This window comes from Rhipicephalus microplus, unplaced genomic scaffold (assembly GCF_043290135.1).
Source record: "Rhipicephalus microplus isolate Deutch F79 unplaced genomic scaffold, USDA_Rmic scaffold_49, whole genome shotgun sequence".
NCBI lineage: Eukaryota > Metazoa > Arthropoda > Arachnida > Ixodida > Ixodidae > Rhipicephalus > Rhipicephalus microplus.
Genome location: NW_027464622.1, coordinates 2,038,947 through 2,055,116, shown reverse-complemented (window position 1 = coordinate 2,055,116; position 16,170 = coordinate 2,038,947). Strand labels below are relative to the sequence as shown.

Below are 16,170 nucleotides of genomic sequence, written 5' to 3'. Positions count from 1 at the left end.
TCGGACTCGCACTCATGGATCTTTTATTCAACCGAACTCACTGCGACTCAAAACTAACTAAAATATTTCGCACCCGGACTCAGCCAGGCGGCCGCAACTCGATCCGAGTCCTGAGCGAGTCGACTCACTAGTCCATTAGCCTATAATACGCTCTCTCGACCAAGATGTCAATGCACTTGAACACCATTATACCCCATAATCGGTGCTCTTCTAGACGCCAATTAGTATAGCACCTTCAAATTCGAGTCATTCATTCTCGCATACCAGCTAGGTCATTTTTTAAAAGAGATGACTACATGTAAGATATATTAATTAAATTTTTTTCTGCAAGAAATGAGAGAGGGGGACGTTGGAGTACCCTCTACGTAATACATGCCTCTGGTCAATAAATATTGAAATCGTGATGAACAGAACTACTTTGGAATACGTGTGAATACACGTGACTATAAACGTTAATTCAGATAAGGCTGATAGTACGCTGAAGATGAGAATATAGGACCGCAGGTTGGCAAAATAAAGTGAAACTCACTCAGACTCAGTCAAAAAATATACCTTGCGTTTTGGACTCAGTGGAACTCGGACTCGTCAAATTTTTGCTGGGCCAACCTCACTCGTAATCACACTCACGAAAGTTGTCTTCAAGTGGACTCTCCCAGACTCAAGCTTGCCAAAATACTGCTCACCCGGACTATCTCAGACTCGTGGCTTGAGCTGAGTCTGAGTCCGAGGGAGTCGACAGATGAGCGAGTTCGCTGACCTATAGTGTTAGCTGATGCGAATATGAATATGAATGTTTGCAAGTGTCAATAGACATGAGTATGAAAGCGAGTGCGTACGTATGCGGGGAAGCAGACATCAGTATCAACGTGACTGAGCCGGTTGGAGTGTGAGTATATCAGTATGAACGTAAGTGAGCACGTATGAATATTAGTGCACGTGAGTATCAACATTCGTGAAAGAGTGCCAACTAAAAAAAAGCTTTAAAAGAAACCGAAAAATCACAGCATATTCATGGAGTGATCGACGGATGATGATCGATTAGGGCGAATCTTTGTAAAGTTTTATCGGTAAGCCGTGAATCCGTCCGTCCGTCAATCTGTCACACTAGCGACACCTACTGAGTCATCCATAAACTAGGCGGTCACGAATTGATCCCAGTAAAAACGCAAACCTACTGTTTTACGAGCTTAGCCCATAAAATAAAAAAACGACGTTTCGGCTACCGTATGCAGTAGCCGTGTTCACAGTAAAGTTGCCCAGTGAAGCCGGCCTATGCGAGTTTTAGAACTCTGCTGAGACACCTGGCGTACGCTGATGGCAGATCGCCGTAATTTCTTTTCAGTGTTTGTTTCGTAGTGCGAATCATACGGAATTCTAGATATTGATGTGAACACACATTTCTTCCCTTTGCCAATACGGTTGGTTTGGTCAAGTCATTGTTCAGATAAAATGTAGCCACTTGTTCTGCAAGTGCGGTAAACACGCCGTTCTTTTTCTTCACGTCATTCATGCGGTCTTTTAGCTACCACTTTACCGACATAAACACATTCGCAATATACACATGAGATTTCACAAACGATGTCTGTGAACAATGCCATATCATGCGGAAACCAACTTGTCATTTTTAAAATTTTTAGCCATTTTCATTTTGGTCGCACTCTTTCAGTTCAATTTTAAATACGAAGCATTTTTTAGTGAACTTTGGCGCCTTTGAGGCTATTCATCTATTCATCCATTAATCCACCCACCCGCCCGCCCGCCCACCCGCTCTGAGCCTGAGTGAACAGACGTGATTTTAAACATCGGTGTGTACTTATGTGTGCGAGTTCCCTTAAGTATGAGCATGAGTAGCTTGAAGTGCGAGAATAAGCAGCATGAGTGATATTGTGCTATTTCCGTGTGAATAGATTCGGATATGAACGTGAGTGAGTAGCTGCAGTTTAGCGGCGAAAATATGCGAGTATGAACGTGTGTATATGTGGGCGTTAGTGCACGTTAGTATGAAGCTGAATGAGTAAATCAGATTGTGCGTATATGTGAGTTTGAGCAAAAGGTATTACGTATGAGTGAGTGCACACGAGTGTGAACTGGAGTGTGCATCCTGAAGTATGAGAATTTTTCAGCATGGACGTGATTTAGTGGCTTATCGTATGAATAAAAATTAGGCAATTGTCAAAGAATATTTATGGGCGTGAGCTTACGTGAGTATGAACGGGAGTGAGCATGAAGCTTGAAAGAAATTAGGGTGATTGACTCAGATTTTGAATGGGCGAATAATCTCTTGTAGTGCAAAGTTATGATACTAATACACAATGGAAAGGAGCACGAAAACAATGAAGAAAGCCTCTCTTGTGACTTTCTTATTCTTGTGGCATGTTTTTTTTCGCGCTCGTTTTAATTATTTTGCCATTCCAATGTAGCTTAACACCTTTTCTACGACAGATCCGTGCTTATTGTCTAGAGGTAGACATTTTACGCGAAGTAAAACGGTGAAATTCAAGCAAACAGTTTTCGTTTAGGCGAACTATTTTTGCCTTTGTGAATGGGTTTCTTTAGATAGAGGTGAAAAATCCCGCAGAAATCTTGGCTTTAGTACACGCTATTTAAACTCACCGACGTCATTGTCTCGATCGCTTGTATCGCCGCCACACAGCTCGACATTGATGGAGACGAAGTAACGATGATTCGACTTCATCCCCTGGAGTCGCATGTAAATGTAGCGGGGACTGAAAGTGGAGGACACGCATGATTAAAAAAAAAACTGTTTATCGCAACCCAACAAGAAGCCATTCAACTACACCTTCGGTAAGAGATTAACGCATCGCGGAATGGTGCGGTTGTGTATCTCACCAAACAAGTTTCATAATTTCTTTCACTAGGCGTTTCTGACATTAGGTGTGGTAATTCGTAGTTTACTCAATGACAACCTTCGTGACAGCGAGATAAGATGAACCACGAAGGGGAGCGAGACAGCTCTGCAAGCAGAGGCATTTAAATAAAGCAAAAACAAACGAGGAAGTCATTCGAGCGTACATAGGTGTCTACTGTTGAGGGGAACTTCAGAGGGCGCGGCTGCCACCGCAGGCCGGGGGCTGAAGCGAGTTCTACGCAGGCGTTTATAGCCCCGTGCACGTTGTTCGTTCGTCTAGCGAACGGTTCGTCTCGCGACTATTCGAGGCACGGCAGCGCGTGTTAGCGGACGATGAAGTAGCTCCCCTCACAGCAGGGGCGTAGCCAAACATTTTCTTCGCGTGGAATAGGTGACCAGTGAAAGAGCGAGGGATTGTGGGATACACCGTCTGCATCCGGCTTCCGGTTCGAGAAGAGCAGATGACGGCGAACCGCTCCACCGCATGCCTCACATTTTTCGGGATTCGCGCGCGCGCTCGCCGGTTTATCTTCCTCCTCACTCTAAAAAAAGAGCGAGTAAAAAGGGCGTCTTTTTGTCCCACAGCAATAATTGTCATCTGTATTGCGTTCCATGCTTGGGCTATCGCCCCGCGCCCGGTACTTTCTGATCACGATAGACATGCCCATTATCAGGGTTACATTGCATTCTCGATAGGAAAGTGGCCAGCGCCGAGTTTTCAAGAAAGGCAGCGCAAGCCTGATGACGATTATTGTTGTGGGACAAAAAACACCCTTTTTACTCAATATTTTTTATAGTGCTGATGAACTATGTTTGGTTCAGCCGTTGGCTTCTCCGATGAGAGCGTGAAAGGCAAACGTAGGTATTGATTTCCATGGATTGAAGAAAAAAAGATTAGGTCGACCACGGCTGTGAGGTGAGCCACAGTGACAGGTAGCCTTTTAATACCAAACGTTGAAGCCAGAGTGTGCGTTGAAGCCAGAGTGTGCGAAGACCATTTTATAACTTGTACGTGTATTTTTCGCTATAATAAAAAGCTTACGCATGAATTTGCTGCGAATATTACACCGAGAAATGAATTGTCGCGCAGGTGCGCCTAGCAAAGATATTGTTACGTGAAAATAACAGTAGACCGTCCGCAGCCACAACGCAGCTCACCAACAACGCCAACTTTATTTTCGGTATGGTGTGCACTTTTTTGGTATGTCTCACTATGCACTGTTACCGTCAGCCAAAACCTTGTAACAATATTAGAAACGCGCGGGCGAAATCGGCCTTCCGTACGAGATCAGCGCCGGCCATTGCACTCATATATATTACAAAAAAAAAAAAATGCGAAAGCTTCACTCAAGAGTAAATTTACACGTAGTGCTGGACAAGTTCATTTGAGTTTATTTTGGTCAAACTGTGCGCCAAGACGGCACACAAAGGAAGAAAAAGAAGTGCATTAAACAAGTGCCGCATTTTGATTATTCGGCGCCATCCATGTATGAGTGTAGTGTTTTTGGGCCACCGTGCCGTGCAGCTTGACCAAAATCAGCGTTCAAATAAGCATCTGGCTGCGACTAATTGATGTATCCAATAGCGCGCTGAGGGCAAGTAAAAAAAAGGAAATCTCAATGCACTCAACAAGTGCTGCGCTTTATGCCGATCGACCGACGATGTCAGCCGAAGCAGTGACCCCGAAATGAATTCTTAGCACAGTGATGCAGTCATCGCCGTCCCCTGAGATGTTTAAAATGGTGATTTTTTATCTACAGTAACGTATATTACAATGAAAACTGTCTTCTGTATATTGACTGATCTGCTAGCCAAACTGATAGTACCCCTGAGCAGCACAAAATCATTGCAAATCATTTTACTACGATAAAGAAGTTTCCTTACGGTTCATGGTTTTCGCAGCTTGTCATCGTCACAGTCAGCGTTAGCAAAACAAGACAATCAACTCCTAAAACACTGACATTTTTTTTTGCAAAGGAGATTAGAAAATCGCCATGGCACTTTGGTGTAGAATACTCTGCGGCTACGGAGAAGGTGTAAGTTTGAACCCCGTTCTATCCTGGATATTTCTTAGTTCTCGTGTTTTTTTTTCTTCTCGTGGTAGCGGTCCTGGATACTCACGGCGGTGCTATAAAAATGGCCCTTTCTGTGATAACAGCTCTCGCCGTAAAAGGGTATTGACAAATCCCACGCCAGCTGGTATTTGACCCCCTCACGACCAGCTCAGGTGTGCTTAGTTTTGTTATCGACAGCACATACTCATTACCCGGCTTAGAACGTGCTCATCACTGCTCAGCCAAAATTTACGCTACAATACGGTAAATAAAAGCAATGACGTTGGCAGGAATTTAGGCGTTTCATTTCACTTCTAAGAGAATGGCGGAACGCCGAGATACGAGTATGATGAAAACAACGTTTGAGCTCATGCGTAAGAACATCTCTGCAAACTTTCTTTACACTGCGGCAATAGCATGGATGACAATACTGTTTGCAGGAAATGAGCACAAGAAATGGTTTCATAAGGCAGGCACTCCCTGGAACAGTACAAGTACACCCATAGCATAAGCACAACACATGCTGGTGATAGACACAGCTGCTCACCCACCTGGCACAAAAAAAAAGCCTACCTTGCGTTGACTCTCGCCGAAAGGCGGCCATCACTGCCAACGATGCACTCAAAGTTTTCTCCGTTCCGAAAAAATCGGCCACACCTTGAAGTAAACATCAGATGTAGCGGACACTGTTTCAACTGAGCAGTGGCCACCATATCGGCGATGATTGCGGACGCCGAAGTCATAGTGGGTGCCCCAAGGATCGGTGAACATCGCCCTGGCGACGTGGCAGGTTGCAGTTCATGAAAGTCTTGAAGGTGTTCTGCGCAACATTGATTGTTTTTCGTTTCCTCCTCGGAAAATCCAGGAACTTCCGAAGAAGGTGGGCATGCGCGCTCTGAGACTCTCTCAATCGCTGCCCACAGTAAGCTCCTCGGGGACGCCCTCAGATTCTCCGCTGACGCTTCCATGTGAACTGGACGAAAACAGACGGGAAATACTTCAGGGGGGACACACGAAACTGCAGACAGAAAGTGTGAACTGGTGCAGTCGCGAGAAGCTGTAATTCCTCAACGTCCTGTGTGCCGCCGCTGTTGCTTCGGAACGCCGATGAGTGTCGAAAAAATGGCACGAAGAGAAGCTGTGGGGTGTCTTGAAGTAGCCGAAAGGTGCACGTGAATCACAAACAGTGACACCTTCATTGCGGTAAAATGTCGGCGCAAAGCACACGGAGTGGTCTACAGCATGAATCGCCGATGTGACAGCGCCCTCGTCAATGTGACAACACCGAATTTTGTGACGGCAATCCAGTTGCTGCGAAAGGGTACCCTGGTTGTTTTAGCGTGCAGAAAAATGGAATCTCGGCGGCGCTAGTGATGCGCAAAATTATCAAGTCATGGTAACAGATGCACACCTTTATCAGCGCTTGTTTTGACCACCTGTACTCAAGGCCCTCGTGTCAGCATCGCAGCGCATGCGATTTCAAATTCCAGGTGCCATGCCTATCCCTGTTTAGATAGGAAGATTTAAAAACGTGAAACGGGGGCTTCAGGTTGGTGGCTGTGTTTTGTGGCACTAATCACAAGCAATAGGCTCGTGTCCGACTGAGATGTGACTGAGATTGCGCTCACAGTATACTTATTGTTCAAAAAAGTGCCCTTTACAGATGCATTCTAACGTAAGCTAAACCAAGAACTTAAAAACAATAAAAATTGGTGGAGCTTAGCATCACATAACCACTGTGATAAACATCGCAGTGAAGCACTTCGGAAATATTGAATGCCCGGGTTTCTTTGATTAATTGGCATACGACGTTTAACGTACCAAATCTCTATATATGAATATGAGAGACGCCATAGTGGAGGGCTCCAGAAATTTCGACCACCTGGGGTTCTTTACGTGCGCGCAATTGCGAGCACACGGGCCTACAGCATTTTAGCCTCCATCGAAAGTGCAGCCACCCAGAGCTGTTTAACGAGCACATATACCTAATCTCGCGGGCCTCTCTCATTGTGCTACCACCGAAAATACCACTGGGCTTCAACCCAGTGACCTTACTGAACAGTCGAGTACCATAATCATTTGATCACCTTGGCGGATGAGCGCATTTTATTTGAAAAAAATATATATTAAAATAAAAGAGCACTGACACAAGTATTTGGAGGCCAGGTATTGAGTCAGATAGATTTATCTGGAGACATACACAACATCTACAAAATCTCAAGGGCAAATGTAGCCTATACATAGGTAAAGTAAATTTTACAGTGCATGCTGAGCGAGATTCAGGTCCCTCGCTGATTCGACATCATTGCGGCGGGTGTAAACAAATCTATGTCACAAGTTTCTGTTGGCTGTTTGCTTCCACGCGCTTTTCGCTTGAGCTACACTCGATTTCTTCCTCCGCGCCTGTGACTTTGCGAGTCCTGGCTGCCAGAGCGGCGCCCACTGTTGGGCAGGCCACCACGTCACAGTTTTGCGTGGTCTTGTGGCCAGCTGTGTGTACCTTGCCTCCGGAACTGCTCTTCCCCAGCTCTGTACTCTTCGAAACCGAAGCGGCTGCTGGGCGCTCTCAAAACGTCTCTAAATAAATAACTATCGTGCACTTGTGCAAGCACAGTTTCCAGCTGCAATAAGTGGGTACTAGCTCCCAATTGCGAAAAAAAAAGTGTTGCAGATAAGCAGATGAATTCAACCATGACGGCATTGGTAGGCCTTGATCTACTGCAATACGACGGGCCTTCCGGACGGTCAAGTTGTTGATGTCCTGGACTCCTGAAAGTGGGTGGATGAATTCCCAAGAATCTGTGCTTTTAAGCGAAGAGGCGTTGAAGGTGGGCGCACCCGGAGAATGCCTTCAGATTTGCAACATTCTTGTCCGCGTTTTTGAAATTTATGTGATGTTTCCTTATTATAAGTGCATTAAGTCAGGAGTGGAGAAAGAAGAAAGAAGGAAGAACAGTGAGCTTAGCCGATTCACCGACTGACTGGCTACCCTGTGCTGCCCTGCGATGGAGAATGAATGCTTGTTCGTTTCAAATCGGAATGGCCAGCAGCCTGACATGGGCAACTGTGGCTGCGCGAAGACTATTTGCCATCTTCTCTACGAGTGTCCTCGCTTCAGTGCCCGAAGAAAATAACTCTCAAAAGCTCCATATAGACTCAACAATCGCCAATCGCCGGATGAAAAGATACTCAGACACTGGCCGAGGCCGTCCTCGCCAAAGAAGGCATTCAGAGCGTTGTTCCATTAAGTGAGAGAAGTGAGCAGCAGATTAGGATCTATTTTATTGCCTAATAAGCACAGAGTAGGTACTGGTAAGTTTGCGTTGTGGCAAGGAGGAGGTTACCCGACAAAGCTTGTAAATAGTGGTGTTCTTATGACGTGTATTGAGTGCGTATTTTTTGAATTTATGCAAATTCGTCAGGCCCAAGTTCATCTGTGCAACACTGAGGACACGTCCAGACAAATTTGTCACTGCTACTGAGCAAAAAAGTGAATACTTATCACAAAATAGGTACAACACAAGTGGAAACTTGGTAACTTTAATTATTTTCAAGAATCTTACGATTGTCTCATTTTATGATTAATAATGCATTCAAATGCGAAGCACATTTTAAAAAAACACCTAACTGTTTTGTGCAGCGAAAATGTGCGGGACAATGAACGAAAGCACATAGCTACTTCTGAACATTGTCTCCTGCAGGCACTCAGTTGAAGGCACGATCGGAAGCACATGATCCACATGATTAACGTTATCTGTCGAACTTTATATAGGTATACACGCCGGCTCGTTGAATTGGCTTCATAGCAGAAAACAGCACAGATACACGGGACAGAAAAGAGTGACAGGACTTGGCACTGACTAAAACCCGAGCGTTTAATTCGTAGGTGCAGAAATATATAATGCTTTTTTCCAAACTGAAGTTCTTAGTATTTCGGCTTCCCAAGAAGCGTATAGAATTGTTCACCAACGAATCAAATGTTCGTGTTTGTTTGTCAGTGCCGAGTCCTGTCAGCCCTTCTAGCACATTGTATCTACGCTCTTGCCTGAATGTTACTTATTGATTCCTGTACTGTATGTTTGACTTCAACACTCGACCATAGGCATGTGCATGGGGGGCGGGTCGGGAGACACACGCACTTTCTCCTATCGTTTCCTAAAGGAGAGGGTATGTGCCCCATACATTGACTTAGTAGGTCGAAGGGGGAATTCTACGATGAACCTACACCCCCCTCACCCGAATGGGGATCACTGCGCATGCCCAAGCACAACTACTCAGTCATCGACAAATGCCGTATTAGCGAACGACAAGAGGGCACTGGTGACCCTGATAATTCCCAAAATAACTATATTACAGCAAAATCTTTTATGAGATAACAAGGGCCGATTTTGGCAGAATAATTGTCCACCGCCGCCGGTGCATGTCACCACTATCACACGAATAGAATAAAAACTTGGATAGAATGGATAAAATGGGATGGAGGATAGAATAGGACTTGAACCCGGGCACCCTGCATGACGACCAGTGCTGTACCAATGAGCAATGCCACTGGTTAAAATTCCATTGCAAATGACCACATGCAGGCTTGATGTCGGCGTGAGAAATAGCGTTAACGTGGGTGAGAAAGTGTTTTATAACAATAATGCCACGCTGAGACTGCTGTCGTACCTGTAGTAATGGCGCGTTCACACCGAGAATTACAGCCGCCAAGTCCGATTCGGTGGTGGCGAGATTCGCCGAAAGGGCCTTCTCCACGCCGATTGCTCTCGGACTGATTTTTGCCGCTGTTTTGGCTCACGGCGAACGAATAAGAGCGCTAGCCAAGAAATTTGAGAAAAAAAAAAGGGCGACCAACTCCGAATCGCTTTTCCGGTCACAGTGAAGTACGTGCGCTTAGCAAAAATGCTCATTCAGTTGCTGTACAACCACCCCGTCCTATACGACAAACGTCACCCCAAACACAAGGACAGTTTGCTAAAGGACGACTTGTGGAGTAAAGTAAGAAGCCAGCTCGGATTGACTGGTAAGTACGAGTTCCTGTTCCTGTGTTGCCTTGCTCATTAAATCACGGGCATCTTGTGATGTAGTTGCTTTTCTCTTCAAAGTTGCAACGAGCGTTGAAACGTGCAAAACACAAGGATCTAACTCTTCAAGGCCCACTGAAGTTGCAGGCCGCCGACAACATCCTGGGAACAGCAGTTCCATCCCGTGCTTGCCCCGTCATTGAATCTCCACTCGGCAGGTGGGGCGCTATTGCTAAAGGACTTTGTTTCGGCGGATTCAGTGGTATGGTGCTCGTTCAGTGCGACCAACACTGCGTTTCGGTGACAGGATAATTTTGCTCGCTGTAGAGAGTGGATCCTTCTGTGTGAGCTAGGGTATTGTATCAGCTGTGTCGCTCGTTTACACATAGCTAGCGACCAAGTACGTTCTCACTGATCCTCTCGGTGTGATACATTTTTTGCGACTCGCTGGTCACCTCTCGAAAAGCGTGTTGCGTCCTCGTTGCAGCCATGCCCGTTGGCACACTTTAAGGCAAAATTAACCGAAAAAGAAGTAACGGAGCCCAATAGGCGCACGCGATGAACGGATCGACCGTTGAGGAGTAACCACAGAGGGATGCGTGCCGCGTGCAAACCACACTTAGTCTTCACAGTGATGAAACGCACAGGAGAGGCGGGCAGTGTCTATTCTGTGGTTAACGACACCAGCTTTCCTCCTCTCTACTTGCTTAGTCCTTCCTCTTATTTTGCTGGTGACTGTTGGTGTTGTGGCGTGCTCGGAGAGCTGGACGAAAGCAGCAGCACATGCATGAGCGTGTGCTGCTGCTTTCCGAGACAAGCCCGCTCTTCTTTTTAAAGCTGCATTAAAAAAATTGCAAATCCTACACAAACGAAAAGTCGAAGCATGCGTTCAGGTGACATTTTCGTCCATGTCCTTATTGCTGAGGCCTAATAAACACATGGATCACTCAAACGAGCCGAGGCCTTTAGGTTGATCAACTTTAGGTGATGCTGTGTATAATTCTGCCATGAACGACTCCTGCGCCAGCTGTTTTTTCACAAGGCCGTAAAGATTTTGGAAATGAATGAATTATGGCAGAGTGTATGATGTGTTTATTGAATGGGGTGTTGCAGTATCGCTGTGGTCATTATCTTTGTTATGTCAATTTTTTCAGTGTCTAACTTCAAAGGCACGTCTGTGCTTCTTTCCAAGTGCACCTGTCAGTTTTCTTCTTTGAAATTCTATTTATTTGGCCTGCAGAAATACTGCATATGCATGGCTAAATGCTGCAAAATTTCATGTGTCCTTTGAAACTTTTTTTGCAGAAAGATGAGGGGTTGTGGCACAACCACTGGTCCTAAAAGGATAGAATGGCTGTTTTATTGGCAGCTGAATTTTTTTCTCGGATCACTGCCAATAAACGAAAGTGACCGGATCGAGGAACGTTCGGAGGTAATCAGCTGTTTTCACCATAACGCTACAACTTCTAACATTTTATTGCTATAAGCCAGCTTGGCGCCTGTTCTCAGTATGCTATACAACGTTGCATGTGATGTTGCTAGAGTGCCCCAGTGAAAGTTTATCAAGAAAGAACTGAACATAGCATTATTTATTATTTCGATACAAAACATTCAAAACATTACAGCCACCAACATAACCATTGAAGCTGCATTTCGTTATAATCAAGCTCATGCATAAATATGGCCATTGTGAATTTCGTTTAAGCTAATTAATAGTATTTTGCGAGTTGCTGTAACAGGTCAATGTTCAATCAAAGACGTTTCTTGCTAGCGAGCTCCAAAGAAGTACACTTTTGTTAATACATATTTTCCTTTCCAGTCGTGCACAGGTGCCCCTAGTTGACGAAACACCAGCAGCCACGCCGCGCTGGTCTAGTGGCTAAGGTACGCAGCTGCTGACCCGCAGGTCGCGGGATTGAATCCCGGCTGCGGCGGCTGCATTTCCGATGGTGTCCGAAATGTTGTAGGCCCGTGTGCTTAGATTTGGGTGAACGGTAAAAAACCCCAGGTGATCGAAATTTCCAGAGCCCTCTACTACAGCGTATCTCATAATCATACGGTGGTTTTAGGATGTTAAACCCCCGCTATCTATCTACCAGCGGCCAGTTAGGTTGTAGCTGTATATGACAGCGAGGTGAGGGGAACCACTGCGACAGCTGACAATGAAACCAGCGTGCATGAGAATTCTACAGCGGACACCCAAGGACAGGCAGCAGACTGCGGCACTCTAGAAGTATTAGCAACGGCACGATCAGCAACGAGAGCAGGAAAAGGCAGAGTAAAAAGCGCCCAGCAAGCGCAGTTCTGCACGACCTATGGCACTTCGTGAAAAAGTCGAGGAACATGCCGTGAAGACTCCCAGTAACAGCTAGCTGTTCAAGAAAGAGCTCGTTTCACTACAAAAGTAATCTAATGGCGTGCAGAAACGCATGCTTCAAATTATAGATGCATTTGTTTCTTCGAAGCAAACTTTGTGATAACTTTAATCTCATAACACCTATTTGTTAGTTGGAACTTTATAAACTAGAGCACTCAGTGCAAAATTGTGCAATATGAGAACGTGCTTGTTTTTTAAAACAGGGAATTACGAGACCGCATTCGGCCGAAAATACCTCCCTTCATATGTGCATATTTCTAGGCGTGGGAAATGGGGTATCATAAACTACTTAAGTTGCGAAAAATGGAGAGGTGAGCAGGCTAGCACTGATTCATTGTGGCGTAAAAGGAGCGCGAGAAAAATACAAGAACATGAAAGAGAACACCACAAGCGCTTTTGAGCTGAAAGCATTACTACTTGAACCGGAAATATATAACAACTAAACTTGACACTCGCATAAATATCGCGCACGCACGTCATGGCAGATGCAATAGGCAAGAAACCATAACAAAAACACACTTCCTGCATAGCTTTCACCCTTACAACTATGCCAACACCTTAATAAAAGCACGTCATCTCCATACATACAGCAAAATATTTCACAAATATTTCACAAAAGGGGAAAAAGAAGCACTTCACTTTTTTTGTGGCCGTAATAAATAGCAATAACAGATCATCTCCACAAACATTCAAAAATAAATAAGAGATGTGTAAGCACGATTAATACATGCGTACCCTGCAAAGTGCTCCTCCACCCCTCGTTAACTCTAATACAAGTTAAGATGTTTTCAAATACCTTCACGCTGGATGGAGTAAGACGCTTTTCTCCCTTCTGGCCTCAATTCAAAGTTGTACTAACAATGCCCAGGACAAGTGACCAATCCTAACACTTTCTGCATTTTAACGCGGTAGCGTTAGAGAGCTCGTGTCGCAGTAAATCCGCCATCGGCACAGGCCCCGTTGGTTGTTAGCGAAAAATCATCCGTGGGCGAAAAAGCTTGTTACTTAGATCACCGTGGGAGGCCGGTACTTGTTCACGCGTGCGCGTGCAATCTCACTGAAAAAGGCGCGCATTCGAAGAAAAAAAGAAAGTGCTCAAGGTAACGAGGTGTGGGTGACGTAGCTTCTCAGCCCCTGCCGCCCCTCCCTGTCTAGCTTCCGGTGCTTTGGTCGGGACAAAAGAGAGCATATCCAACTTTTCTGGACACGTAACAGCCAGCGCCCCTGGCGGCCCGGCTCGAAGCCAGTGCGTTTTCAATGGAATCAGTGAGTTTTTCTCGAATAATATTTGTTGAAGATTAATGTTGAAAAACAGACAACAGCTAGAGCGCGCCTGGGAACCTAAACGGACGAGAATGCTGCAGTGATCATATTGGCGTAAGCTTCAATTTTGTTTTTTAGAGCAGTAAAAGATTGTATATTGAGAGTCCATGGAAAATGCAAAAAAGTGACCTGTTTTTCGAGACAAAAACTTTCACTGCAGTAAAACTAAGCAGGTTCTAACAATGGTCAGTGCGCTTTATGTAGTCCTGACTTTCAACGTTCGATTGAAGTCATTTTAAACGCGCCGTAATTGGCATAACATTGTTCCCTAACGCGTTTTTTTCGACGCAGTCCTTCAAACGCTTGTGGTGCATTGATAAACTCTTGCTTATCACCAGCGGCTCGGTGACTTTCGTGGCCGAGTGCGGTAATCGCTCAGTTGCGGGGTGCAACATCAACGCGCCGTCATAGGTTTTCTTGCTTGCTTGTTCCTTTCTTTTGTGGCTCTCACCCACGAAGGGGGATTGGCCAAGAAGCCGGTGGTTAATGCTAGTCAATACCTTTAGGTTATGTAGACTAGGGGAATATGATTAGTGTGTTTTGACTGTGAAAATAATTTGGCGCAATGTAAAAAAAAGAGAAAAAAGGGGGTGGGGAGAATTAATAGAATTTGTTGAATATCTGAAGTGTAACCGTTATATGAAATTCTTCTGAAAGTTGAATCATTGCAGTGTATCAGCTAAATAGTAAGTGGTAGTGTGGCTAGTAAAATTCGAGAGCTGATCACTGACTCAGCAAGGTAATCTTTTTGTGTTATATAGGGATTCGCAGAGAGCCCCGCAGATGTTCCTGTTGCTGTGTCCCAATGAAGCGGCCCCAAAAGACAAAATATTGGGAGTATTAAATGATATTCGTAGTTTTTTAAATAAAATTTAGAAGCAATTTTTTCTTTGATTTTTGAAACGGTGACATGTGATAAGAAAACGGTCAATATGTTCAGGTTCGTTACACTTGAGCACAGAGGGGATGGCACCAGACCAGACCTGTTTAAGTAGAAATTAAGAGGTGGTACACGGCAACGTAATTTTGTTATCATGACTTCCAACTTACCCATGGGACACCATTTATTATTCTATGTGAAGTGCAGGTGCGGGAAATTTGGATTCGGTATCGTGATTTTTGATAAGTCTTCATATAAGTCTTCAAGATGGGAAAGTTTTCTAAACTTCGCTGCTGTTCCATAAGCTGTAGGAGGCATGATTGGCACAATCGGAAGATCAAGAGATGTTCGCACAAGTGTGTCAGCCATCTCATTTATAAATATACTACGATGGCCTGGCACCCATATCATTCGAGCTAGACGAATATTTGTTGGGATTAGTAATTTAAAAGTCTCTAGTACTGCTGATGCCAACGACGATGTTAAAATGAACACACGGAATACGAGTCAGTCACTATCACAGCAGTCGAATGAGTCGCAGGAAGTTTACGTATAGCTAGTATAACGGCCATTAATTCCACTTCAAATATTGGTGTATAATCTGGGAGGCGTAATGAAAACTACCAGAATAATGAGAGAGAAAAAATACCCACACTTGCCTTCTCGCCACTCATAGATGCATTCGTTGCAAGTACTATATTAGTACCTAATTGAGACAGGTGTTGTTCTAATAAACAAATCAAATATTTAGAGGGCAAGTGTTTAGCATTCATGGGGAAGATATCGTCAAACTCTATTCGCACTTGGCCGATTGGTTTGACAGATGGTGTGATCTTGAATATATTAACATTTAAAGCATCTAGAAGTGTTTAAACAAATAGCACTTGGGGTTTATATACACGGGACCAATGCTCATTGAAAAATACACTAGGCTCGGCAAAGAATACAAACTGTCGCCTTCTTAAAGTGGATTCAAAAAATTTTAAATAGGTTTTGACTGTTAAAATACGGACTCTGCAAGCAAGGGTGGGTATCCGAGCTTCTTGATACAAAACATTGTTAGCCGTGAGTTTGGGCACACTTAAACAACTACGGAAAGCTTCCCGCTCTAAGAAAATCAGGGGGTTTATTTTGTATGCTGGTCCACCAGAGAATAGTACACATCCGAATTCAAGAATAGGACGAACGTACATGCGATAAATCATGATCAGCGTATCTCTGCGAAGACCGGAACGTAGGCGACCAAGCCTACCAATCATCCCAACAGCGCGTGTAACCTTAATTTTAATATATTCAATGTGGTCACGCCAGCTCAGTTCATGATCGTACACTACACACAGATATTTAATACAGTTAAGCTGGTGAATTATTTCTTGATGGTACTGAAGAGAAATAGTATTTGGTACGTCCATTGAAAAAACTATTATAGCACTTTTAGTTACGTTCAGGTTCATATGAATTTTCTGAAACCAGGTTGCCAATGTGGCCAAATAACACTGTAAAGTCGAATGTAGTAAATAAATGTCACTGTCAGATGCCAAGAACGCGATATCAACTGCATATAGATATACTTGTACCTTATCACTCTGTGGTATTGAACTTAACAAAATGTCAAATAGCACAGGCGATAGAACAGAGCCTTG

At 44.5% G+C, this 16,170-nt stretch overlaps 1 protein-coding gene across 3 annotated transcripts in view; it reads right to left on the bottom strand.

Moving 5' to 3' along the window:
• Positions 1-16,170, bottom strand: part of LOC119162321 (uncharacterized) — a 51,164-nt gene that overhangs the window by 20,553 nt on the left and 14,441 nt on the right. The window contains exons 2-3 of one of the 3 annotated variants that reach the window (XM_075884858.1): positions 5,497-5,896; positions 2,614-2,726 (exon numbers count right to left, since the gene is read on the bottom strand). In XM_075884858.1, the coding sequence (XP_075740973.1) occupies positions 2,614-2,726; positions 5,497-5,891 (508 nt within the window). In that variant the 5' untranslated portion in view covers positions 5,892-5,896. Of the gene's footprint in view, positions 1-2,613; positions 2,727-5,496; positions 6,288-16,170 lie in introns of those variants that run through there. The other 2 variants (XM_075884859.1, XM_037414756.2) reach the window with 2 other exon arrangements.